The sequence below is a fragment of the Chiloscyllium plagiosum genome, chromosome 11, assembly GCF_004010195.1.
Source record: "Chiloscyllium plagiosum isolate BGI_BamShark_2017 chromosome 11, ASM401019v2, whole genome shotgun sequence".
NCBI classification, from domain to species: domain Eukaryota; kingdom Metazoa; phylum Chordata; class Chondrichthyes; order Orectolobiformes; family Hemiscylliidae; genus Chiloscyllium; species Chiloscyllium plagiosum.
Window position 1 is genome coordinate 30,222,270 of NC_057720.1, and position 27,545 is coordinate 30,249,814.

Genomic DNA, 27,545 nt, shown 5'->3' on the forward strand with positions numbered 1-27,545 from the left:
GGAAACATACACTGTCCTGGTCTCTACTCATTGGTCCATCAGGATGACAACTGGGGCCCAGTTCAGATCATCAATAGAATTTCTCCACCCTCCATCTTTCTCATTTCCACCCCCAAAAATATCACTAATTTCCTCAATACATTCATTTGCTCTTTTTTGCTTCCAAATTTTGAAACAGGCTCCCTACTCAAAAGGGTCCAAGACTATTAGGCTACCATTTCCCAAAAAAAAGTGTCCGCAATAAAATGCTGGATATTCTGGTGAGCAGAGACAGTCCTTGACATTAAGGCCACATTTAACTGACTATGACATCAAGGAGCCCGAGCAAAAGTGGAATCAGAGATAGGGGGCAAGTTGCTTGCTGGTTGCAGTCATGCTTGGCACATAGGAAGATAGTCATGGTTGTTGGAGATCAGTCATCTCATCTCGAAGATATCTCCGCACGAGTTCCTCAGGGTAGTGTCCTAGGCCCAAACATCTGCTGCTTCATCAATGACCTGCCCTCCATCATAAGGTCAGCAGTGGAGATGTTCAATAATGATTGCACAAAGTTCAGCACTATTTGTGACTCTTCAGATACTGAAGCAGTCCATGTTCAAATGCAACAAGATCTGGACAACAGTCCAGGTTTGGACTGACAAGTGACAAGTAATATTAGTGCCACACAAATGCCAGGTTATGACCATCACCAGAGAGAATCTAATCACTACCCCTTGATAGTCAAATGGTGTTACTATCACTGAATCCCCCATGATCAATATCCTGGGGGCTAACATTGACCAGAAACTCAACTGGACTCGACATAAACACAGCAGCTACAAGAACTGGTCAGAGGCTGAGAATCCAATGGTAAGTCACTCACCTAAGCCTATCCATCATCTACAAAGGTACAAGTCAGGACTGTGATGGAAAACTCCCCAACTTGCCTGGATGGGTGCAGCTTCAACAACACACAAGAAGCTTGAAACCATCTAGGACAAAGCAGCCTTCTTGATCGGCACTACATCCACAAGCATTCACATGCTCTCCTCTACCAATGCTCAATAGCAGCAGTGTGTACTGTCTAAGATGCACTACAGAAATTCACCAACGATCCTTAGACAGCACCTTCCAAACCCATGACCACTTTCAACAAGAAGTACAAAGGCAGCAGAAATTTGGGACCACCTTCAAGTTCTCCTCCAAGCCACTGTCATTCTGATATGGAAACATATTGCTGTTCCTTCACTGGCATGGAGTCAAAATCCTGGAATTCTCTCCCTCAGTGGGTCATTGTAGGTCAACCTATAGCAGTTACCACCATCTTTAAGGGCAATTGGGGACAGGCAATAAATGCTAGTCAACCAGCAAAGCCCATGTCCCACAAGCAAATAAAACTAAAGCATTTTTCTGGGCTTCCTGACTTCAGTAGATGTGCAACCCATCCCAAAAGAGAATTTGCCTCCAGGCTAATAATTCAGGTCTCATCTCTTAGAAGTCATATGCTTGGGTTCATGTTCCTCAATCTCTTGGGATGGTTGTATCAGCTCTGGTATAGATGGAACTGTTCCACTCTAATCCTCCACTCCAACTAATACCTATTTCAAACAAATAACTAACTACACGTAAATGAGCTGGCTTCATATTCACCTTCTGAGGAAGGGTCACTCAACCTAAACATTAACTCTGATTTTTCTCCGCAGTTTCTGCCAGACCTGCGGAGCTTTTCCAGCAATTTCTGTTTTGTTTCACATTCACTTTCTTGATCACAGACAACTTGAACAATTAAATGATGCATTTAACTTTGCCAGTAATTAGCTAGTATAACCATGCAATGAGTTTTATAACCGCTTGCCCACCCATGAAGAAAATTTGTACTTGCAAGGTATTATACTTATGAAGGGAAGGATTACACAAAGACTACAGATGACAAAGAAAATCTTTTAATTAGCATGAAAATGCAACATAGCTAAAGAGAATCTGTGAAGTATGACAAATACTTGCTTATACATTTTAAATTTAAAGAGAAACCTTGTTCAGTTAATTGACTAATTTGGGTGATATGTTGAAGAGGGGTTCACCTTCTACAGTATCATTCATTTCTAATGATCATAAAAGTTCCTGGAAGGTGCCAGAATTACTAAGATGGGAATCAGTAGGGATACCAGATCTTATTTACCTCCCACCACTTTCTCAATCATTTAGTAAATACAGGAACAGGATTAATATTAACAACCAATTCCTGAGCTCACTGTTAATATTGAGCATTTTATCACTGGCCAGGAATATTCTGCTTCAATAAACATGATTTATTTAAGTTAAACTTCCCAGTATTCACTTTATTGATAGACATCGTGGGCAGGGCTATGTTTCAGCTCCAACTTTATTTGGAGAGTACGTTTTCATCAATTTTAAAGAACACTTCCCATTGAATAGTTGCACAGATACCATGCTACATCAACTCAGTTATCCAAAAACAAAACAGGCATAATTTGGGAGAGAAAGAACATTTATAAAAAAAAACAGTTGAGATAGTAGAAATATTTACATACAAGTTTAAAACATAAACAAGTGTCATCTATTATCCATCATCTTCCTTTCATATACGTGAATATGACTTCCTATCCGACCATCTGGCAGATGAGTGTGAAACAATACTGCAGTTTTCACATAGCCCCTGGTCATCAGAAATGGTTCTATTTTCTTTGAGACAGAAACAAAATTTTAAGATTAGAAAATGCACAAAATTGCAGCATTTTTAAATCTGTTCATAGTTACTGTTCACAAATATGCTGGTTAGTTTAACTTGAAGAGATTTGTTAACATTATATAATAAATTTCCTCAACATTCCCACATCCATACTTTATTTTAGACCAAAGAACAGGGTAGAACCAGCTGCTCCATAGATCTTTCCGCAGCACTTTTATTGCCAGTTAATGCAACCTACTTTACCCTCATTTGACAGTAGTCAATGCATAATTTAAATAACAAATGAGGAAGAGAATTAAATAGAAATTTAAATTGAAAACAATTTACTGCTAAAAGGCTTTCCACACAAATCTAAATTATCCCTGAAAAAGACACTCCGCTTTCACATCAAGGTTCAGCTACCTTCAACATGTTGTTGAAGATGATCAATCATCTTCATCACTTCTTCAAAAAAAAACCTCAATCAAATTGGAGAGTCAAGGCCACCCCCACATAAAGCCATGCTGACTATCTCTAATAAGTACACTCTTTGACAAATGTGAGTAAATCTTATTGCGAAGAACCTTCTCCAATAATTCTCTACCACTTATGTAAGGCTCACCAGCCTATAATTCCCCGGATTATCCCTATTGCCTTCCGAAAGAAAAGGAACAACACCGGCCATTCTCCCATCTTTTGGAAGAGGATACAAAGATCTCTGTCAAAGCACTAGCATTCACCTCCCTTGCCTCCTTTGGTATCCTAGACTAGATCTCATCAGGACCTGGGGACTCATGTACCTTAATACTTTTCAAGACACCAACACCACTTCTTTCTTAATACTGACATGCCCCAGAATATCAGCATACCCATCTCTAATCTTACCATCATCTGTGCCCTTCTCCTTGGTGCATACCAATGTGAAGTACTCATTAAGGAATTAACCCACTTCCCTGACTTCATAAATGTCCACCTTTGTCCTTGAGTGGATCTACCTTTTTCCTACTTACTCTCCTGCTCCTGCATGTAGGGATTCTCCTTAATCCTACTTACCAAGGACATTTCATGGTCCCTTCTAGCCCTCTTAACTTCTTTTCTGCTTCCTTTATACTGGAGACCCTTGTTTGAATTCCATTTCCTAAGCCTTACTTACACTTCCTTTTCCTTTTCAATGAAACTTTTAATATCGCTTGTCAATCAAGGTTCCCAAATCTTGCCATTCTTACCTTTCATCCTCTTAGGAACATTCTAGTCCTAAACTCCAATCCCTCCCACAGTAGTTAAAATGTTCCTGAGTGAGGTTACCAGCAAATCTCTCTTCATGGTGCCATTCATGTTTTGGTGCAACCCACACAACAGAAGGTTAAATAGAGTTAAAAAGGATGTGAAAGTGAATCTCCTTCTCTAAAGATCAACAGTAAACCAGGTGTGTTTTTCAATAATCTATCAGTCTCTTGGCCACCATTACAAACATCAGTTTTTGTTTTCCCAGATTTGTTGAATTAATTGAATTGAAATTTGACATTTTTCTGAACTTTTTTGATAAAGCTTCTGGATTACTATTCCTGCAATACAATTACAAAGATGATCATTTTTTATATTGACTCCAGTATGATCGATTCTGCTACAACGCAGTAGTTCCATTCTCATGCAATCCTGTGTTAAGAAAAATCACATAATACCAGCAACGTCGAAACTAACGGGGGCAGAATCACTTTATAACCAACATATGCTTAAAAGTTTGTGCTTTAGAAAGTGTCCCATCTTGTCAACTGTTGTAACAAATTCACATTAACAAAACACACATGATAGCAAAACAACCTGTAATAAAATACATACTTACCTGCTCTATTACATTATAAAATACTAAGTGAGTGGGAAGCGAGGCTTGGCCAGAAAATCTTATGTTCAACCACTTAAGTGGCTCCTCAAAAAACAAATCAGCTTCATCAATATAGCTATTGTTCCCAGTCAAATCTGGAGGACATTCTAGAAAATGCATTTTTATTGGGCAATGAACATGGCTGTGGAGAAACAAAAAGTAATTTAGTCATGCAGATAATCTCCATTCACCATACAAGTTTTAAGAATAAATGCTTTTATTAATTATTTCCTCCTCACCTACCTTTTTTGTCACCTCTAATCAACTGATTTTTCTAGCTATAGAAGAGTAGGCTGGAGACCTACTCTCATGTCAGTCAATAGAATGATTAGCAGCTTACAATTTTCTCTCCGTATCCAAAAATAAGGGTATTGTCTGTCAAGATTACTAAACTTCAATAATGATCACATATTTATGAAAGAGAGATCTGTATTTTCTTTTTGAAATGTGATGATCTTTAGTATTGCTAAAAAAACCTGACATTTAACACTTTTCATCTTGCACTCATCAGGACAATTTGCAAGAATATTAATCCAAAGGAAAACTCTATTCATACTGCATGAAAAGAGACTGATTAGTTGGCAGGTATTAGAGGCATTGTAAAGGCATTGCCATTGAGAGTGTACCCTTTAAAGCTGATTGACAAATAACTGCCACACTCTGTTTAAATTCAAATAAGACAAGTCAACCGACAGAGTCACGGCATTGCCGAGAAATGTACTCACAAATGGTGGTCACCTATTTGTGGAGTTCAAACAGGCATAGTGAATGTCACATTTTCTCTGTGTGCAAAATCCAGATCCCTGTGTATTGATATACTCAACACCCAACACACACAAATGTGCCCCACTGCAAACTGACAATCCTAACTTGGTTGTCAGCATAAATCTTCAAGTACATAGGATTGTCCAGCAAATGTTGCTCATTGAAGAACCATGTCTAATTTTGGACATGGTGTTGGGAATTTTTCAAGTGCAAGATGGTTAGGTACAGTCGATGCCTTGCTTATTGCAAACACCCTGAGGGATATGCTGTTTGAGATGCTATGCCAGTCTCTGGAATGTATGGTCAACATACCTGGTATCACAGTGAAATTCATTGGCTTTTCTTTGATATTATTATTTCAGGGAAGAAGCCATATGGCTAGGTCAAAAGTAAGTTTAATGGTTTTATTGCTGTTTTTAATGTCTCAAACTAATGCAAACTTAGGTTAAGGATGTTTGAGGTGAAAAGTTATTGCTCAAAGACATAGCTTCACTTGAAAATGATTTGATTTTTCAACTTAAAATATGTAGCATGCCTATGTTGATCAGTTTTATGATTATTTTGAGCTTTAAGGTATCAATAGTTACTGTGGAATCACGCATGGTTCATGTCATTAAAGGATATTAATAATTTTTCCTATTAATTGGGATAATAGTTAATTACTAGAAGGATACATTCCATGCTCCAGGCAGACACATTTATTGTTCAGTGAGACGATCTTATCTTGGAATTGATAAGTTGAGAGGGTCAAACTGTTATAAGGTTGGCTGTTCAATAAAATGTTAAAGAATGAATGAGGTGACAGTCAGAAGTGATGTAACTAAGAAAACTATTTTAAAAAGGAACAAATCAAGAATTGGGCACATGTTGCTTTGCCAATCTAAGACTCGCCATGAGCTGTTCATGCACTAAATAATCAATTAAAGTTCAGGATGTGTTTGATCATGCATGGGGTAATGTTAGAAAGGGTCAATAAAGTCTGAGTTTTTATGTTTTCATATATGAGAAAGATGACCAAGTACAGAAGAACAGCTTTAACAAACACAAGAGACCCAGTCAAGCAGTGTCACAAAATGATGTTTCAGTTTGTAAAGTCATTGCCTCAAGTATAATTCTTTTGGACATATTTAGATAAAGAATCAATTCTGTAAATCTTGTGAAAACATTTTTGTACCTGAAATGGATCTTTTAACTAATCAGTACTAGTACATCTTAACTGGCTCTTTTTCGAAACTCTGGCTTTTGAAGCGAAATGTTTTTGTCCCTACTGCTGAGCAAGGAGGCCCAGGTTCAAGTCTACCTGCTCCAGACATGTGTAACAACATCTCTGAACAGCCCAATTAGAAACTCTATAATATAAATTGACTGAGGTTTTACAAATAAAGCTAAAGTGCATCCTAAACACTTGCACAAGTGCCTACATAGCTGGAACAAAATTTTCACGATTAACCGAAGACATTTGGCTGACTGTACAATTATCCTAAAATTAGAATGATAAATGGAGTGGACACATTGTAACTGAACTTACCAAACAAAGAATTAATATCAACCATTCTACCACCAGTCTTTATCAAATAAATAGCAGTTTCATATTTTGCAAGGGCTACATGCTCATAATGATTATTCGAAGTATTATTTTAAGGATAGCTTTATTAACTTTGTCTTCAATCTTTGCAACACAATAGCAATTAGAAAAGCTATTCTCCCACCTCTGTTCATCCACCCAAAGATGATATAGCAGCCTCACTAAATCAAACCATTTTTCAGCACCTTGCACAAAATAAATCACTCCTACTAACTCTGAAATTGCAAGCATCCAATAGTGCAAAATATATATCTACATATACAAGGTATTTAAAATCCCATCGTATTGTAAGCTCTCAATTTCTATATTAGATTGCATTGTATTTAACTTGCCTGTAAAATGGTGTTGAATGACAGGGCATCAGAAAGAACAAGGAGGGCTCATCTTTCTCCAACGTGTCCTCGCAGAGATGTTGAACATTCTGCATTACGTCCAGTGTTCCACGCTGGTGAATTAATCCAGTATACAAAACTACAGACATATTTGCAACCAATAGTAAACAGGCTGCTGGCTTCTTCCATGTTTTCAAATTAGCCAACGAGTAGCCTAATCAAAACAAGAAATTAAACCAGCAATTAAATATACAATTCCACTTAAGTGAACACAAATAAGGAAATCTAAACCCTGCAATATTTTCTGTAAACACAGGGAGTAACTAATATATTGGTCAAGTAAATAATTTTAGTCCTTCGTTTCAGTTATGCAAACTTTGATAAAGAGTATGCATTTGACAAGGTTGACAAACTTTCAATCACAAGTTTGCATAATCTAAAAGTAATTCAACAACTCCCAAGTTACTAATTTAGTTAAAGTACAAAACTATATATCACACAACTGTCTACATAAAGTGATAATGGAAGAAACTACGAAGAGAAATTCTTTGAGTCAAAGTGCCTCATGAAATAAACAGGTCAAAGCCAAAAAAGTAAATCTTTTGAAAAACCAATCTCCTCTGAAAGAGGAATAGGTAGAAGCAGATACAGTTACAAAATTTAAAAGGACATTTGGACAAGTACATGAATAGGAAAGGTTTACGGGGATATGAGCCAAATGCAGGCAAGCGGGATGAATCTAGTTTGGGAACCTTAGTCAGCATGGATGGACTGGACTGTAAGGTCTGTTTCCATGCTGTATGATTATATGACTCTACAATCCTAAAATTGCCCGCTCATTGCAAATATGGAAAATGTGTTAATTATTTTATTTCAATTGGAAACAGTAAGCATGGAGTTGATTGTTACTTAAATGGAAAAAGGCTGCTGAAAGATACAGAACAGAGACATTTTAGATCATAAAAATGAATCACAAAAAGCTAGCATCCAAGTTCAGCAAATAATAGACAAGGTAAATTGAATGTTGACCTTTATTTCAAAGAGAATGGATTAATCAAGTAGGGAGAAATGGCTAAGACTATACAAGGAGGAGAAAGTGAGGTCTGCAGATGCTGGAGATCAGAGATGGAAATGTGTTGCTGGAAAAGCGCAGCAGGTCAGGCAGCATCTAGGGAACAGGAGAATCGACGTTTCGGGCATTAGCCCTTCTTCAGGAAGGCCAAGTCCTGAAGAAGGGCTAATGCCCGAAACGTCGATTCTCCTGTTCCCTAGATGCTGCCTGACCTGCTGCGCTTTTCCAGCAACACATTTCCATCTAAGACTATACAAGGCACAAGTCAAACCATAGCTGGAATCCTACAAACAGCACTTATCGAAAGAAAGATATTCTTGCACTGGAGGCAGGTAAGAGAGGATTCATTAAGTTCAGCATGTATGTCTTGTGACTATAGGTTCAGCATGTACTGATTGGAATTTAGAAACATGAGAAGTGACCTTATTGAAATATACAAAACTTTTGGAGATTATGACAAGGTAGATGAGAAGAGATTGGTTTCCTTTTTGGGAGATTCGAGGACCACAGGGCAGAACTCAGAAAACAGGTTGCACATCTACAACAGAAATGAGGAGGAATTTCTTCTCTCAGAGGATGGAGGTCTATGGAATTCTTTTATATAAATGATTTGGATATGAACATAGGAGATATAATTAGTAAGTTTGCAGATGACACCAAAATTGGAGGTGTAGGAGACAGCGAAGAGGGTTACCTCAGAGCACAACAGGATCTTAATCAGATGTGCTAGTGGGCTGAGGAGTGGCAGATGGAGTTTAGTTTAGATAAATGCGAGATGCGGCATCTTGAGCAGCAAATCTTAGCAGAACTTATACACTGAATGGTAAGGTCCTAGGGAGTGTTGCTGAACAAAGAGGTCTTGGAGTGAGGTTCATAGCTCCTTGAAAGTAGAGGTGCAGGTAGATAGTACAGTGAAAAAGGCATTTGGTATGTTTCCCTTTATTGGTCAGAGTACAGGAGTTGGACGGTCATGTTGCGGCTATACAGGACATTGGTTAGGCCACTTTTGGAATATTGTGTGCAATTCTGGTCTTCTTGCTGTTGGAAGGTTGTTGTGAAACTTGAAAGGGTTCAGAAAAGATTTACAAGGATGTTGCCAGGATTGGAGGATTTGAGCTAGAGGAAGAGCCGAACAGGCTAGGGCTGTTTTCCCTGGAGCATTGGAGGCTGAGAGGTGACCTTATAGAAGTTTATAAAATCATGAGGGGCATGGACAGGATAAAAAGACAAAGTCTTTTCCCTGGGCTGGGGAAGTCCAGAACTAGACAGCATAGGTTTAGGGTGAGTGGGGAAAGATATAAAAGGGACCTAAGGAGCAATGCTTTCATGCAGAGGATGATGAGTGTATGGAATGAGCTGCCAGAAGTAGTGGTGGAGGCTGATACAATTACAGCATTTAAAAGGCATCTGGATGGGTGTATGAATAGGAAGGGTTTAAGAGTGGCCAAGTGCTGGCAAATGGGACTAGATTAGCTTAGGATATCTGGTCGGCATGAACGATTTTGAATGAAGGGTCTGTTTCCATGCTGTACATCTCTATGACTATGGCTATCTCGGCAGAGTCATTGAGTACATTCAAGGCTAAAATAGAGTCATTTTTAATCAGTAAGGGAATCAAGGTATTGGGGAAAGGGCAGGAAATGGAATGGAGGATCAGCCATGATCTCATTGAATGGGAGAGCAGAGTCAATGGACTGAATGGCTTACTTCTGTTCCTACATCTTAATATTTAAATCTAAAGATAAAAGTATGAAAAGAATGCTTACCACAAAACAACATGCAGAAAGGCATTACTGGATAAATAAACCTGAATTCCTTATGGCTTAAGAAACTGTAATAAAGAATACATACAGATTTGTAAAACATAAGTATTCCAGAAGTGATATACAAAAGTATGCTTCTGTACAACAATTTGTAATGCTGCATTAGGGTGCAGTGTCATCCAAATTTCTCTACAACATCCAAATGGAAAAAGTCACTGAGCAAGGGGCAAGAGATTATTAACTCAACTATTTATGCACCACCCACAATGCCTGCTTCATCAGCTAAGAACAACTTGCTATATTCATTTTAGCCAGGTCTTGATCGATCAATTCAGTCAAACAGTGTACAGTATACTGCACCAGCAGAAATTGAGTAATGACAGCCATCGGATTTGCTAATATTGAGTGTAGACATTATCCAAAATTTCATAGTTTTCTAATCTTAATGATAAATTCTGAATTGTGGTACAGATATTAGTGGCAAAACAAAATAACTTCCTCAGTTTCACTTCTGAAATGGTATAACTGTCTGAAGTTGATGTAGCTCAGCGTTATCACTGATCCAAAATATTATATTTCCATTCACAATATAGAGGATCGAACACATAAAACTTAGGATGACACTTCAAAGCAGAACTGAAAGAGCATCACATTGTCAAAAGTTATTGTCTGCATGAGAACTGAAACCAAAGGTCATCTTTCCCTCTGAAGCAAGCATAAAAGATTGTGTGATACAATTTGATGTAAACTGCCCTGTTTTGCATCACCTTGGCAAACATTTCTCTCACAGAAACACCCGAAACAAGTAGTTCTGATCATCGATTCAGTCACTGTCTGTGGGACATTGCTGTACTATTTTCTTTCCTACATTCTGAATATTTAATTAGATTTAAAGCACTTCTGAGTACCTTTCCTGATCTCACGATGCTATGTACATACACATAGAGTCATAGAGATGTACAACAGAGAAACAGACCCTTTGGTCCAACCCGTCCATGCCGACCAGATATCCCAACCCAATCTCGTCCCACCTGCCAGCACCCGGCCCATATCCCTCCAAACCCTTCCTATTCATATACCCATCCAAATGCCACTTAAATGTTACAATTGTACCAGCCTCCACCACATCCTCTGGCAACTCATTCCATACACGTACCACCCTCTGTGTGAAAAAGTTGCCTCTTAGGTCTCTTTTATATCTTTCCCCTCTACCCTAAACCTATGCGCTCTAGTTCTGGACTCCATCTTGAACATTCTTACATTAAAACACAAATATTGGAGACACACGCTTGTGAAAGGGAGAGAAGACATAGGCAGCATCTTTTGTGTAGATATTATCCCTTCATTGGAGGTGACTGTACAGTTCCAGAAAAAGCACCAACTCTCCAGATGAGAATGCGATGACTTGTCAAAACATAAGAAAAGCTGCAGAAAAAACCTAAATAGCTACCACTTTTCCTAATTTTATTTTCTTCAGTAAGTCTCAAAACAACAAGTTATTTTACTTCCCTGTTTTATTTATAGAATATCTGAAAAAGAAGAGAATGCAAAGGCTACAGGAGGACAAGTTAAACCCTGGTTGGTTGTGACAAAAACCTGGAATGGAGACCAGGTTAAATAGTTTGTAAACGCATGATCAGGATAGCAGTCTAATTTTTAATCCTTCTGCGCTGTAAGCTTTAGTCATTCAGTAGCTGAACCTTGCTTACATATCTTACATTCCCAGATCAGGAAATGTTACCTAACTTATGAGAGAGAAAGGCAACGAAAGAAAAACATAAGAGAAGAGATTTACATCATAAAATAAAAGCATGGATGCTGGAGATCTGATATAAAAATTGCACATGCTGGAGGAACCCGAAATCATGGCTGAACTAGTTCTGAAACAATTATTAAGTTTTATATCCTGTCTTTAATCAAAGTAAATTATGTTCTATACAGAAAGCCCCAAACTGAGTGGTACACACCTATACACCACGAGGGTCCATATCACCGCTATTAGCAAAACTCTGTACTTCTTGGGCACCAACAGGCATCCATGAATGAAGAAGGGAAAATGAATTCCCATGATAACAGGAAATCCCTGAGTGAAGTACCAATGCCAAGGGTGAGAGCCGTAGAACGATCCCATGTTCTGAATCACGTTAAATTTGAGGAAATTCCATTGAACCATAACCCACTGAAAGGGTAAAAAGCAAAGACAGACAGGAAAAAAATATACATTTGCAAATTATGATGTTATGGGGTTCTACATGGAACAAGATAACAACATGGATTTAACCAACAGGAAACATGAAAGGCAAATATTTGAAGTAAATCTGCCCCAAAACGTTTTTCTTCAAAATTGAGGTTCTGTGTGAGGTTATGAATCCAAAACAGTATCATTGAGGATTCATTATCTTACATTGATAACACAGTTAACATTCTGAAATTAAACAAATGAACATAACGGACAGGAAATTCTTCACCAAATGTTCTTATTAACCAGCAGTTAATTCAAATGTTCGACTGGAAGAGATAAAACTTTGTTGAAATATATGTCCCAAGACAGAATTTTTAAAAAAATTTAAGTTAAATTAAATCTATGAAACCAAAAAAAATAGGCACCAGATCTGTTAAAAATAAGATGCGCAGTGCATTACAAATGTGCTCCAAAAATAGGAAAGGTCAGGGATATAATACCATCTTGGCCACACTACAATAGTTGTGCACACTGCTCAACAGCAGCTTTTAAAATATCAAAAATATAAAAAGGTATCCTACCTCACCATAAAATATTCTGTCAATTGTCAGAGAAATTCCAAGCGTTAAGCATCTGTAAAATAAAAACAAATTAAATAAATCTGCATTGGGAAGTTTCATCAAAATGAATCTGTCACACCAAAATGTCCTCAGGAGCAGGGTACGCATTTTCACCTGATTTCCCCACACAACTAACTTATGACTTTGACTGTGCCACCAGGATACAAGAAAGAGAACTGCTTAGAATTATACAAATGCACGATAAAGTTTGGTAACAGTGTTACAACTAAAATGAGAGGAGTCTTTCTCTAGTCTGACTACTCCATGGATCACAGTATAAAATGAATTGTCCTTATGGGAATCAGATAAAACAACCATCTGTTTCTTCACATTTGATTTGAAATATAAAGCGCTATCCACCGGGTTTCCTTAATAAGTACAAATTTATTGCTTTACCTTGATACAAAACCAGTGAACACACTTAGTTTGTAATATTAAGGTAGAAAATGTCTGACTGTCGAGATATTCCGTAACACACACAAATACATATGAGGGAAAGGAAAACAAAAATGAATTTCTCTCTGCAGTGATTTACTTCATTAAAAAATAACAAAAGCGCTTTTGACCAATGAGCCCTCAGTTTGAAATGTTGAGATGGTGGTCAGTTTCGACATTGGAGCAAATATAGGTGGATGTTACTGAATACATGCTGTTGATTTTGGGAACCTTTGCAGATACAATCATTCTCTCAGAGGTTTCTCACACGAGAGATTACTGCTTCAGATACTACACTAACTTACATAGACTCTTTTTCAGAAAGATGATAGATGAATCGGGAAGCTTCACTCCAAATGCTGCAAACAACATTCAAAGCAGAAATTAGAGTCTGGTAGTCAAAATCCTGGCTGGTGATCGCTAGTGTTCCCTCTAATTTTGCTTCCCTTGCTTGCATATCCAAGGGCTCGGTGCAACAGCAACCTCCAAAAGTAGAAGTCATGTTGTGGCACAATAATTGGTTTGCATGGGACTTCCCAACTTAAACAGAATGTTGGTGATTTCCATTAGTCATGGAATTATCACAAGGTATATGACTACTAAGAAAGGCCTCATTAATAAAGTTCCAATGTTCTTCATTGACTTCTTTTAAAAAGAAATCAAAGTTTCTTTACACAAAGAATGCAAAGAAATAACCCATACCAACAATCTTCTCTGTTCTGTTGTCTGGACAGTTAGACAAGGTTGCTCTGTTTAAAATAAAAAGTCTTTCAGGGATCAGGATAGTCCCTTATCTAGAGTTAAATGCATAACTGGCCCAGGTTGTCTCAAAACGTAGTTGCGGCAGTCCATGTAGGTGATGGGAGCTGTAATCCTTAGCATTCTTATGCAATGAATGATTTTAACAAATCCAAAATGAAATCCACATCCATTATCAGGGCTATCTGGAAGTCAAGTCCAGGGACGTTCAGGCAGAAGTTGAAGTTCTCAATATAGCATGAAAAAATATTTTAATTTGAGATATTGCTGGTGAATTACTTGTTGTTTCTACAAATGACACATTCCTGCCTAATCTCCCTCCACTTCACCAAAATGTACCTTGCATTTCTGGGTTATACTCCAAATTCATTAAAGTCAGCCTAGGAGTGTGGACCCTAGGAGTGTGTTTTTGCTTAGCCTGTCCCAGGATAGATGTGTTGTCCCATTCGAAATGGTGGTTGTTTTTTCATCCATGTGTACGGCTACGAGGGAGAGAGGGTCGTGTCTTTTTGTGGCTAGCTGGTGTTCGTGTATCCTGGTGGCTAACTTTCTTCCTGTTTGTCCTACGTAGTGTTTGTGGCAGTTCTTGCATGGAATTTTGTAGATCACATTGGTTTTTGTCCAAGACATGCCAGAGAATTCCTAGAGGCCTGGCACTCCAACCACAACAGCTTCGCTTCACTTGGAGGTTGCCACTGATGATGTTACCTAGCCAGGTAATGAAACGTCTGGATATCAAACCTACAGTCAGCGAGCAAACCTACACCCTTCTTCTTTCCAACGAGAACAGACCCAAGTCGCTCCACCTTTCTCGTAAGACCTTCCCTCCAGACCAGGCAACATCCTGGTAAATCTCCTCTGCACCTTTGCCAATGCTTCCATATTCTTCCTGTAATGGGGCAACCAGAACTGTACACAATATTCCAAGTGCAGCTGGACTAGCGTTTTGTACAGTTGCAACACAACATTACGGCTCCGGAACTCAATCCCTCTACCAATAAAACTTAACACATCGGATGCCTTCTTAACAGCAACCTGGGTGGCAACTTTCAGGGATTTATGCACATGGAGTCCAAGATCCCTCTGTACATCCACACTACCAAGAATCTTTCCATTGACCCAATATTCTGCCTTCCTGTTATTCTTCCCAAAGTGAATCACCTCACATTTATCTGCACTGAACTCCATTTGCCACCTCTCAGCCCACTTCTGCAGTTTATTCAAGTCCCCCTGCAACATTCTTCCATGCTGTCCACTATTCCATTGACATTAGTGTAATTTGCAACCTTACTAGCCAACCACATATGCCTGCATCAGAGTCATTTATAAAAATGACAAACAGCAGTAGTCCCAAAACAGCTTTGTGGCACACCTCTAGTAAGCGGGCTCCAGGCTACCATCAACCACCACTCGCTGCTTTCTTACAGAAAGCAAGTGTCTAACCCAAACTGCTAAATCACCCTCAATCCCATGCCTCTGCATTTTCTCCACAACCTACCATGTGGAACCTTATCAAAGGCCTTACTGAAGCCCATGTACACCACACTAACTGCCCTACTCTCAGCCACGTGCTTGGTCACCTTCTCAAAAAACGCAATGAGATCTGTAACACACGACCTGCCCTTGACGAAACCATGTTGACTACCTGCAATCAAATTGTTACTTGCTAGATGATTATAAATCCTATCTCTTATAATCCTTTCCAAAACTTTTCCGACAACAGGCGTAAGGATCATTAGCTGGGTCATCTCTACTGCCCTTCTTGAACAAGGTCACAAAATTTGCGATCCTCCAGTCCTCTGGTATGAAACTTGTAGACAATGACAACGCAAAGATCAAGGCTAAAAGCTCCAACATCTCCTCCCTAGCTTCCCAGAGAATCCTCGGATAAATCCCATATGACCCAGGAGACTTGTCTACTTTCACTCCTTCTAGAATTGATAACACCTCTTCCCGACTAACTCGATCCTTTCTAGTCTAATATCTCATTCTTCTCCTCTAAAATATTCTCCTTTACTTGAGTGAAAACCAATGAGAAATATTCATTTAGCACCTCTCCAATCTTCAGAGTCTAAACACAACTTCCCACTTCTGTCTTTGACTGGCCCTATTCCTACCCTAGTCATCCTTTTATTCCTCATATACCTATAAAAAGCTTTCAGGTTCTCCTTTATTCTACCTGCTAAAGACTGCTGATATTCTCTCTTTGCTCTTCTTAACTCTCTCTTTAAATCCTTCCTAGCTAATCTGTAACTTTCTAACGCCTCATCTGAACCCATCTCATCTCATTGTCAAATAACCCTCTTTTTTCCCCTTAACAAGAAATGCAATTTCTGTAGTAAATCACAGTTATTTACCTTATCATTTCCTCCCTGCCTGACAGGGACATAATTATCAAGGACACGCAATATCTGTTCCTTACACCAGCTCCACATTTCGATTGTCCCCATCCCCTGCATTTTGCTACTCCATTCTATGCATCCTAAGTCTTGCCTAATCGCATTGTAATTGCCCTTCCCCCATCAAAAGTACATGCCACAGGCAAGAGTTAGTCCCTTTCCATTGCTAAACTAAATGTAACTGAATCATGGTTACTCTTTCCAAAGTGCTCACCTCCACTAAATCAAACAACTGATCTGGTTCATTACCAAGCACCAGATCCAATGTGGCCTCCCCTCGTTGGCCCTTTGACATACTGTGTCAGGAAACCCTCCTGCACACATTGGACAAAAACTGATCCATCTGACATACTAAAGTTATAGCATTTCTAGTCAATGTTGGGGAAGTTAAAGTCCCTCATAATAACCACCCTTTTCCTTTCACTCCTACCCAGAATCGTATTGTCAATCCTCTCCTCCACGTCCCTAGAACTCTGCAGAGGCATATAAAAATGACTTCCAGCAGTGTGACCTCTCCTCTCCGGTTTCTAACCTCAGCCCATACTACCTCAGTAGGAAAGTCCTCATCAAAAGTTCTTTCAGCCACCGTTATACTGTCCTTGACTAACAAGGCCACACCTACCCCTCTTTTACCGCCTTCCCTGTTCTTAATGAAAGATCTAAATCCTGGAACCTGCAACATCCATTCCTCATCCTGATCTATCCATGTCTCCGAAATGGCCACAACATCGAAGTCCCAGGTACCTATTCATGCTGCAAGCTCACCTACCTTATTTTGGATATTTCTGGCATTGAAGTAGACACACTTCGAACCAGCTTGCTGTCTGCCAGCACATTCCGATGACCATGAAATCCTGTCCATGCCCTCCCTACTCTCATTCTTCTCTGCACTGGAACTACACCTCAGGTTCCCATCACCCTGTTGAGCTGGTTTAAACCCACCCAGATAGTACCAGGACATTTCCCACCCAGGAGATTCGTACCCCCCTGGTTCAAATGAACACCTGTTTGTAGAGGTCCCACCTTCGCAAAAATGAGCCCCAATTATCCAAGTACCTGAAACCCTCCCTCCTGTACCATCCTGGCAGCCACATTTTCAGCTGATATCTCTATACCTTGCCTCGCTATCACATGGCACAGATTACAAACCAGAGATAACACCACTTTGTTCTAGCTCTCAGCTTCCACCCTAGCTCCCTGAAATCCTGCCTTCCATCCCTAACCCTTTCTACCTATGTCATTGGTACCTACGTGGACCACAACTCAGGGCTGGTCACCTTCGCCCTTCAGGACCCCAAAGACACAATCCAAGACATCATGGACCCTGGCACCTGGGAGGCAACACACCAACCATAAGTCTCATTCGTTCCCAACAAATCCTCTGAGCCTCTAACTATTGAGTCCCCAATGACTAACACTCTCCTCCTTTACCTCCTGCCCTTCTGTGCAACAGGGACAGACTCTGTGCCAGAGACCTGCAGCCCACTGCATGTCCCTGGCAAGTCGTGCGCCCCCCACAACAGTATCCAAAACGGTGTACTTGTTTTTCAGGGGATTTTCCTGCTCCTCAGATGCTGCCTGAACTTCTGTGCTTTTCCAGCGCCACTCTAATCTAGTTTCAGGGGAACGACAACAGAGGACCGCTTTTTCCCTCTTCCCCCAGCGTTCTTCGTGCCTAGGAGTAACTGCTTCCCTGTAACTCTCATCTATCACAGCCTCTGCCTCCCAAATGATCTGAATTTCATCCAGCTCCTCTCCAATTCCTAACTTGGAGGAGTGAGAGTTGGGTGCAGTTCTTGCAGATGTACTTAGATGGGACACTAATGGCGTTTCTCATCTCAAACATCGTGCAGGAGGAACATTCCTCTCCCTGCACTGCCATCCCGGCTAGTCCCCTTAGGAGAATGTAAAAAAAAGAGAAATTGTATTGCTTTACCATTAATCTTTACCCAGGTCACAGCCACACTGCTTCCAAATTGAAATTTTACAACTAATAACTTTGTGAATACTTTTGATCCTTTCTGTCCCAGAATAATCGCAAATCTGGCATAAAATGCATTTAGTTCCCAATTGTAAAGTGAATTCAACAGCAAAAAACTTAAAATTGGCTCTGAAGCTAGTTTGTCTCAAGTTGTACGTGTCTCAACAGCTATCGAGTAAACTCCCCCCCCCAGTTCATGTACATACCCAACCGGTAGACATTTGTACAAAAACAAGTCCAGTTTCTTCAGTTCCTGCCAGAAATGAAAAAATAGCAGCGGCAGCCAAAGGATGACAGCAGTAGGACGCACAATGATTGCAAAAGCAATCAGAGCCAGATACTTTGAACTGAAAAGCAAAAAACAAAAACAGAAAATGAGTTCTTGTGACAACTACCTTCAAACATTACCACTAAACGAAACGACACTTCTATAAACACACCCTTTTCCGCCATCTTCCCTATTAAAAATAATAATTTCTCTATAGCAGGTTTTGCAGTGAGATCATTCGTTCATTGAGATTTCTACTTTCGCATTCTCTTCCCACATCTTTCATAATTTCCCACAGCCATCCCGGTCACTTTCCCTGGAAGAAATGACCGGCTTCATTAAAATATCTCCTTCTGTCTCTCTGCTGCTTCTCCTCTACTCACCCATCAGCTCTCAACAATATGAATTATGCAAAGATGTCAGCATTATATACAGAATCATCTACTGCATAACAGGTACTGTAATATGACAACCTTTTAACAGTAAGCAACTAAAATGTTCTACAAAAGACAGAAGGCATTGGTCTTCAAGTGAGGGAAAAATCAAAGGTGAACAAGTTTCATTAAATAAAACGTCTGACCTCTATCACCTCTCATAGGTGAGCAATAATTCAAGGAAATTTTAAAAAGGAGTTTAAAAAATATTTTTCAAGGAACTTCTATATTTTTTCCAAGACTTTTTGTGGGGGATTTAGGATGGGGAAAAAAAGTCACTGTTAACCTTGTCAGGAGATTAAAAAAAAGAACTGAACTCCATGGTCCCCAACCTTTTACTGGTAGGAACTATGATGTCAGGGAAAGGAAACCTTCATGAAGAGGCTGAATTCAAGTCCTTATCCAGATTTTCATGTGGACTTTTACTTAGTTCACAAAATGTAATTACTTCATGTTGCCTGCAGAAAAAAAGTAGAAAAAGCTGCAGGTCGGGCTGGCTGAAGTGAAGGTCCAGTCCTTAAACCCAAACAGAAGTCATATATCAGGTTGCAAACAACTGGAAGGAGGATTTAGATGGTGTAGGGACAAAGTTTGGGGTGGGACTGCAAATAATTTAATTGGAAGAAACTTCTGTCTATGACAATTTATCAACATGAGAAGAGTCATGTGAGGTAGAGCTGCAGATCATTAGCGTACACATGAATATTTTGGCTGTGCTTTCAAGTGATGTAACCAAGTAGTTGTAGTTGAGAAATATGAGGCCAAGGAATTATTCTTTGTGAACTATTACCTTTCATGTCCTCAAACAGATGACATTGCAATTGATGTCGGGATACAGTTGGAGAGGCAAAACTGGATCAGGTGAGAGCTACCCCACTCAGCTGGACAACACATGAGAGACATTGAAGAATAATGGTGTGATCAACCATGTCAAAACCAACAAACAGATCATGAAGGATGAAGACCGATCATTTGTCATCATCACAATCACAACTCAGGCATACCCTGTGTAAATGGTATGGACAGCAAGCAATGGAAGAAAACAAAAATATGCATGGGAATGCATTTACCAAGGCCTGCACTGAGTTTTTAATGGCTTTAAACTCTAAATATTCAGCAAATACTATGGTTTTAACCCTTTTTCACCTCCTATCTATAAATTCGGGAGAAGGTTAACAACCACTTTCAGCATTACACCATTTCAAAGTGGATTTTGTCAATCTTTTTTTGAAGAATTCTCATAGAAGCCTCAGTTAAACATATCACATAATGAAGCAATCAATTTGTTTTGGCAAATAGCACAGAATACTCTTCTTAACTAAGTATTCTCACATAGGGAGAGAAACCTACTGTATTCATAATGTAGGACTTCACAGACCTACCCAAAAAATATCAATGGCTATATCTTCTCTCAATCTTTTGTATTGCCTATATATACACAGGTATCCAAAAGGTTCATCCATGCTGACTAGCTTCCAAAACAGAAATTGCTAGTTGAAACAAGCTCATTATGACAATGATAATCAGCATTAATTGACATTTGTGTTATCCCTCTAAAGCTTTTCCTTCAAATTTTCTATGATTTTTCATTCTCTCTCAAGCACAAAAAGATGCCTGTGAAGATATGGCTTAGAGGGCGAACGTATGGACTGCAGATGCTGGAGATCAGAGTCGAGAGTGTGGTGCTGGAAAAGCATAGCAAGTCAGGCAGTATCCAAGGAGCAGGAAAATCGACATTTCGGGCATAAGCCCTTCATCAGGAATCAGGATACAGATTACAGGTGATATTTAATAGCAATGCACAATAGCACTCTAAAAATGGGGTTAATTCACTTGTCAGCAGCGGTACAGATTTTATTCTATTCTGCATAGGAAGTGAGAAAAAAGTTCGGCACATGAAAACATGCTAACTTTGCAATAGCATTTTTAAGAAAATGCTTAGAATATGCAAATATTTTCCTAACCTGTTCCCAGTCTTTGTACCCTGAAAAGGGTAGTAATAAAGTGTAAAGATGGTTAGAACCGCTTCCATACTATTTGTAATTGTCCGGGTGCTGCAATACCAGGTAAACCAAGAACATACCTGTGAAAAGTACTGGAAAATTTGTTTTTGTTAAGTACAGTATCAAAACTTGGAATTTAAGACAAAGTCTACATTTTAAAAAATGTTCTAAATACACAAAAAGTCAAGGTAGCAAATGATACATTGAAAGGAGTACTCTTATACAGTGAGCCACAAAAGTCAAGATGTTATTTGATGTTAATACATTTTATCCATCTTCCATTTTCATAGTCCATTACAACGATGCAATTTGTAATACCCTTTAGGCTGTGGATTACAGAACTTTCTAGATATCTGGATTGCAACTCCTTGTACAAAATTGGAGTTTTCTCCCTCTAAAATGGAGCCTTTAAGTTTTTACTTACAAATTAAAGTACAAAGGCAGATGTAAAATCAGGGTGGGCTGACATTGTGGACCTGGAATTGAGGATCATATTTTGAAGCACTGTAGACTTGGAGATAGTAGATAATAATGTAACAAAGCAAACATCTTCAAGGAATGGGTTTACTTTTAATACTTAGAAATTATGAGCTTTTATCCAATTGCTTTAACTTGCATTCCCTTTCTCAATATTACACATTCTTGTCTAAGATTTATCTTGGTAATACCTTAAGTCAAAATCAACCTCACTCTCAGAAGGATGCTCCAGTTCACTACTACTGCAAAAATGTATTAATGTGCTGAATGCTACTTTCTCATACCTTCAGAGCTTGTCACATAAAAATTCTTTCACTTGTAGTCTCATCTTAAAGTCCAGAAATTTTTAAGGCAGAGTCAAAATGCGTTGGAAGAAGTTTTATCTTGCACTGTAAAAGCAAGTAAATATGAAAGGACTCAAAAACTCTACTTACCACCCACTTGGCAATTTCTGTGCTCTCGTGCTTCTTCATGATAGAATACAGTTTTACATCTGCCAGTGCTGCAAGAAGGGACTGGACTAATCGAGGAACCCAGATCTGCAAAACCAATTATGGCAGGATCGCTGGTCACAACAGAGTTTGTTGGATGGTAGACTGCCAATGTAAATCATTGTTTATTTAGTACCATCCTGTCTCAATGGAGAAAAAAATTGTTCTTGCCCTCAATAAAAGCTATTGCTAGCAAAAGCACCAATGTATGCAAAATTTACATTTTACAAAAAGTTGTGTAATCAGCATGTTTTCTACAAAATCTAAATTGATTCAATCTGCAGAAGCTTGCAGAATACAATGTAAAGGTGTGAATGAATGAGTCTGGCTAGTGGACTAAATATAGGACTGAAATAAAAGAATTCATTGCAGCCTATATGCATGTAATTTCACTTGCATAAGCCCTACTGCATACCACAAAGACAGGATGGTACAAGAACAGAAACACTGGTCAATGCAAAACATTAAAAATAGTCTAGTCAAATTAACTCAGTTATTTCCTGTACCACTTATAACTTCTTTACTCTCGCCTCACTCCCATTACCAGTAGAATAAAGTATGCACACCTCTCAAAAGTGAAGAACTATATCCTCACACAAAGATATTAATTTTTAAATTCCTTGTAAATATGGAAAAGGTTTGACAAAATGTGTGTCATTTTGTTTTAAATAATGTTCATGTTTTGCATTGTCAAACGACTATTTAAAATTGATTCAAGTTGTTTGATGACGATAGTGCAGTTGAAGTTAAGTATGAACTTTGTATAAAGACAATGGCAGCATATTGGCAGAAGTGTAAACAGAAAGCAGACAGTTGTCTTTTTGCAGATGACATAATATTAGAGATGAAATGAATGTGAAGAGGTTGGTAAGAGACTTCAGGAAGATAAACAATCTGAAGAAAAAGGCATTCACATGGCAGAGTAATGTGTTGCATTATATTTTAGGAGGATGAATGAGGACAAGTAAAATAAAACTGAATGGTATAGTTTTAAAGAGAACATGAGCATGTAAATTGTTGAAGTTGGCAGGACAAGTTGAAAATGCTATTAAAAATGCATTAGAACATAAACGTGTGGCCGCTGCCGTTTGGTCCCTTGAGCCGACATTGCCAGGAGTAGACCTCAGACAGTGTAGGAGAACCTACAGCAAATGAACTGCAGCAGTTCCAGTAGACCACATATCATCACATTTGCAAGGACAGTTAGGGGTGATCAACAAACGCTAGCTGTGCCAGCGACACTCCGATTCCACGAAAGAGTCAAAAGCAAGGCCTCAGCTGGAATAATGTGTTCAAATCTGGGCACACTTTAGGAAGGTTTGTAGCTCAGGTTGAGGTTTAGGTTTAGGGTGTAACTTTGCTCGCTGAGCTGTAGGTTTGATATCCAGACGTTTCATTACCTGGCTAGGTAACATCATCAGTGGCGACCTCCAAGTGAAGCGAAGCTGTTGTCTCCTGCTTTCTATTTATATGTTTGTCCTGGATGGGGTTGCTGGGGTTGGGGGCTGTGATGTCATTTCCTGTTCATTTTGTGAGGGGTTGATAGATGGTATCTAGATCTATGTGTTTGTTTATGGCGTTGTGGTTGGAGTGCCAGGCCTCTAGGAATTCTCTGGCATGTCTTTGCTTAGCTTGTCCCAGGATCGATGTGTTGTCCCAGTTGAAATGGTGGTTTTTTTCCTCCCTGTGTAGGGCTACGAGGGAGAGAGGGTCGTGTCTTTTTGTGGCTAGCTGGTGTTCGTGTATTCTGGTGGCTAACTTTCTTTCTGTCGGACAACCACTACGTAGGACAAAAAGGGAGAAAGTTAGCCACCAGAATACACGAACACCAGCTAGCCACAAAAAAGACACAACCCTCTCTCCCTCGTAGCCCTACACAGGGAGGAAAAAAACTGATGATGTTACCTAGCCAGGTAATGAAGCGTCTGGATAACAAACCTATAGCTCAGCGAGCAAAGCTACACCCTACACTTTAGGAAATATTTCAGGTGCAGAAGAAATTTATTAGCAAGGTATCAAGATGAAGCTCTTCAATTATGTGGAGACACATGAGAAAACTGTGGATAATCTGCTTCTAGCACAGATGGTTAAAAAGAGATTTGACAAGTAACCAAAATTATAATCATTTCTGATAAAGAGTAAAAGAAAATCCTTTGTAATGCCAAAAAGGGCAAGTAAACAAAAGGACACAGATTTAAGATGATTGACCAAGAGAGAAACAAAAGAGAGGTAGCTGTGTTTCTCCATACAGTGAATTCCTATAATCTGAAAATGTAATAATTGAAGACAGATTCAATAATATTTTAAAAAATCAAAGCAAATAAAGAGAAAAACTGTAAGAGAAAAAGTGAGTCAGTCTAATTGAATAATTCTGAGGACTGAGATAAGCAGAGATTTCCTCACCCAGAAAGCTATGGAATTCTCTACCGTGGCAGTTAAGGCAAAAACATTGAATATTTTCAAAGGGGAGACAGATATAGTATTTAGGGCTAAAGGGATCAAATGGTTGAGGAGAAAGTGGGAACAGGATTCTGAGTTGATGATCAGCCATGATCATATTAAATGGCCAAACTGGCCTATTCCCACTTCTATTTCCTATGTTTCTACGTCCTATCAAACAGCAGCATGGGGTCAATGGGATAAATGGCTTCCTTTGGTGCCACATCATTCTGTGCTTTTCTGATACCAAAGAACTGACACGAGTCTGCATTTCCAAAAAACAAAAATGAGCCAATAACTTCCCTGGTATTTCAAGAACCTAAATTTCGAACAGACAAGATTGATTAGTAACAAACAATTACTCTTTTAAGCCTTACCAACAGTTGAACAGTATCCTTCTTGAAGATTTGCAACAATTTATAAAAGCTTGCAAAGAATAATGGATATGCATAGCCTCGAAGTCTCTCTTTCCATTCCCAGGTTAAATAACCGTATTTGAGAATGTTAAGGTTTAGTATTACATATTTATTTTACAAATAGATAAACCATTCTTCTGATTTAAGTAATCAATTCATCGTGGATCATGTGGCAACCACATTGTGCGCTCTGATTGGGCATGATCCATTTTTTTATTAGTGCCTAAGGCAGTGCTTTCGCAGCAATGTGATAGGATATATAGGCTATGGCTGGTCTCTCTATTCCACTCAAGAGCGTATTTGATCTTTCATTCACAGTTACAAAACCCAAACTTTTACGCTATTTGGCTCTCTCTATGCTCAACTTGGCAAGGCTCTGCTTTTCCTCACTAGTAGATTCCCAAAGGTTTGATGAAAATGAAGACATTGAACAATGTAACACATCTTTAGTCAAAAGAAGAAGACAACAGGATTTCTTCCATTCATAAGGTCATACCAAACATCAGGTAATAACTATATTAGTGCGCAATAGCATTATTCAGTACACATTTTAAACTCATTGTATCCTTATTTTTAATATCAAATTTTAATTATAGTTAAATAGCAAAGCTTATAAAAATTTGTGAAGGAGAGGTATCAGAAATGGCTTCGATTAATAATTGGGGCTGGAGTTTCAAAATCGCAATTACTCTGGAGAACTTGACTTTAAATGTTTTAAATCCTCACCACCCCCAGAGGTGACCGGCCCAACTCAACCACGCTCTCACCCATTGACCTGAGAGCGAAACCCTGCATGACAGCGCCTTTTATAGCAAAACAGATCTGCTGAGTTAGGAGACTTCCCAATAGGAGTTACCCACATGACCAATAGAAAACATTCAGCCACAACAGTTATACAACCTAAGGAATTATGAAACAGAAGACTGAAGATTATTGAACCACTACTGATGGAAGAATAGAATTACAACATTTCACGTTACCATCACAGATACCATTATATAAACTTGCATTTGGAAATTTGTAATGGAAGCGTACAGTCATAAGTAAAACCTGACACACAAATCCTATCAATTTTCTGATGCAAACACACAGCACCTCAGTCAGAGATGTACAGCACAGAAACAGACCCTTCGGTCCAACTTGTTTATGCTGACTAGATATCCTAAATTAATCTAGCCCTATCTGCCAGCACTTGACCCATATCCCTCTAAACCCTTCCTAATCATATACCCATCCAGATACCTTTTCAATGTTGTAACTGTACCAGCCTCCATCACTTCCTCTGGCATATACATGCACCACCCTCTGCGTGAAAAAGTTGCCCCTTTGGTCCCTTTTAAATTTTTCCCCTCTCACCCGAAATCTATCCCCTCTAGTTTTGAACTCCCACATCCCAGGGAACAGACTTTGTCTATTTATTCTATTCATGCCCGTCATGATTTTATAAACCTCTAATGTCACCCCTCAGCCTCTGACACTCCAGTGAAAACAGTCCCAGCCTATTCAGTCTCGCCCTCTTGCTCAAATCCTCCAACCCTGTAAGATCCTTGTAAGTCTTTTCTTCACCCTTTCAAGTTTCACAACATCCTTCCAATAGGAGGGAGACTAGAATTGCACACAATATTCCAACAGTGGCCTAACAAATGTCCTGTACAACCTCAACATGGCGTCCCAACTCCTATACGTAATGCTCTGACCAATAAAGGAAAGCATACCAAATGCCTTCTTCACTATCCTATCGGCCAGTGACTCCATTTTTAAGGAACCATGAACCTGTATTCCAAGGTCTCTCTGTTCAGCAACACACCCCAGGACCATATACATTCAATGGTAAGTCCTGAGCTGAAAAATGTGTTGCTGGAAAAGCGCAGCAGGTCAGGCAGCACCCAAGGAGCAGGTGAATCGACGTTTCGGGCATAAGCCCTTCTTCAGGAATGAGGAAGGTGTGCCAAGCAAGCTAAGATAAAAGGTAGGGAGGAGGAACTTGGGGGAAGGGTGCTGGGAATGCAATAGGTGGAAGGGGGTTAAGGTGAGGGTGATAGGCCAGAGAGGGGGTGGGGGCAGAGGGTCAGGGAGGACGATTGCAGGTCAAGAAGGCAGTGCTGAGCCCGAGGGTTGGGACTGAGATAAGGTGGGAGGGAGGGGAAATGAGAAAGCTGGAGAAATCTGCATTCGGAAACTGGTGAAATCTGCATTCATCCCTTGTGGTTGGAGGGTTCCTAGGCGGAAGATGAGGCGCACTTCCTTCAGGCGTCGTGTTGCCAGGGTCTGGCGACGGAGGAGGCCAAGGACCTGCATGTCCTTGGCGGAGTGGGAGGGGGAGTTAAAATGTTCAGCCACGGGGCGGTTGGGTTGGTTTGTCCGGGTGTCCCAGAGGTGTTCTCTGAAACGTTCCGCAAGTAGGCGGCCTGTCTCCCCAATATAGAGGAGGCCACATCGGGTGCAGCGGATGCAGTAAACGATGTGTGTGGAGGTGCAGGTGAGTTTGTGATGGATATGGAAGGATCCCTTGGGGCCTTGGAGGGAAGTGAGGGGGGAGGTGTGGGCGCAAGTTTTGCATTTCTTGCGGTTGCA

General features: G+C 39.5%; 1 protein-coding gene across 2 annotated transcripts in view; it reads right to left on the minus strand.

The window, feature by feature from the left end:
* Window positions 1-1,906: 1,906 nt before the first annotated feature.
* The window catches only part of pigb (phosphatidylinositol glycan anchor biosynthesis, class B), a 35,045-nt gene continuing 9,406 nt past the window's right edge, over window positions 1,907-27,545 (minus strand). For both annotated transcript variants that reach the window (XM_043698989.1, XM_043698990.1), the window contains exons 3-12: window positions 24,933-25,050; window positions 22,060-22,164; window positions 21,110-21,240; window positions 18,650-18,790; window positions 12,831-12,882; window positions 12,035-12,246; window positions 10,071-10,135; window positions 7,233-7,446; window positions 4,512-4,692; window positions 1,907-2,682 (exon numbers count right to left, since the gene is read on the minus strand). In XM_043698989.1, the coding sequence (XP_043554924.1) occupies window positions 2,554-2,682; window positions 4,512-4,692; window positions 7,233-7,446; window positions 10,071-10,135; window positions 12,035-12,246; window positions 12,831-12,882; window positions 18,650-18,790; window positions 21,110-21,240; window positions 22,060-22,164; window positions 24,933-25,050 (1,348 nt within the window). In that variant the 3' untranslated portion in view covers window positions 1,907-2,553. The remainder of the gene's footprint in view (window positions 2,683-4,511; window positions 4,693-7,232; window positions 7,447-10,070; window positions 10,136-12,034; window positions 12,247-12,830; window positions 12,883-18,649; window positions 18,791-21,109; window positions 21,241-22,059; window positions 22,165-24,932; window positions 25,051-27,545) is intronic.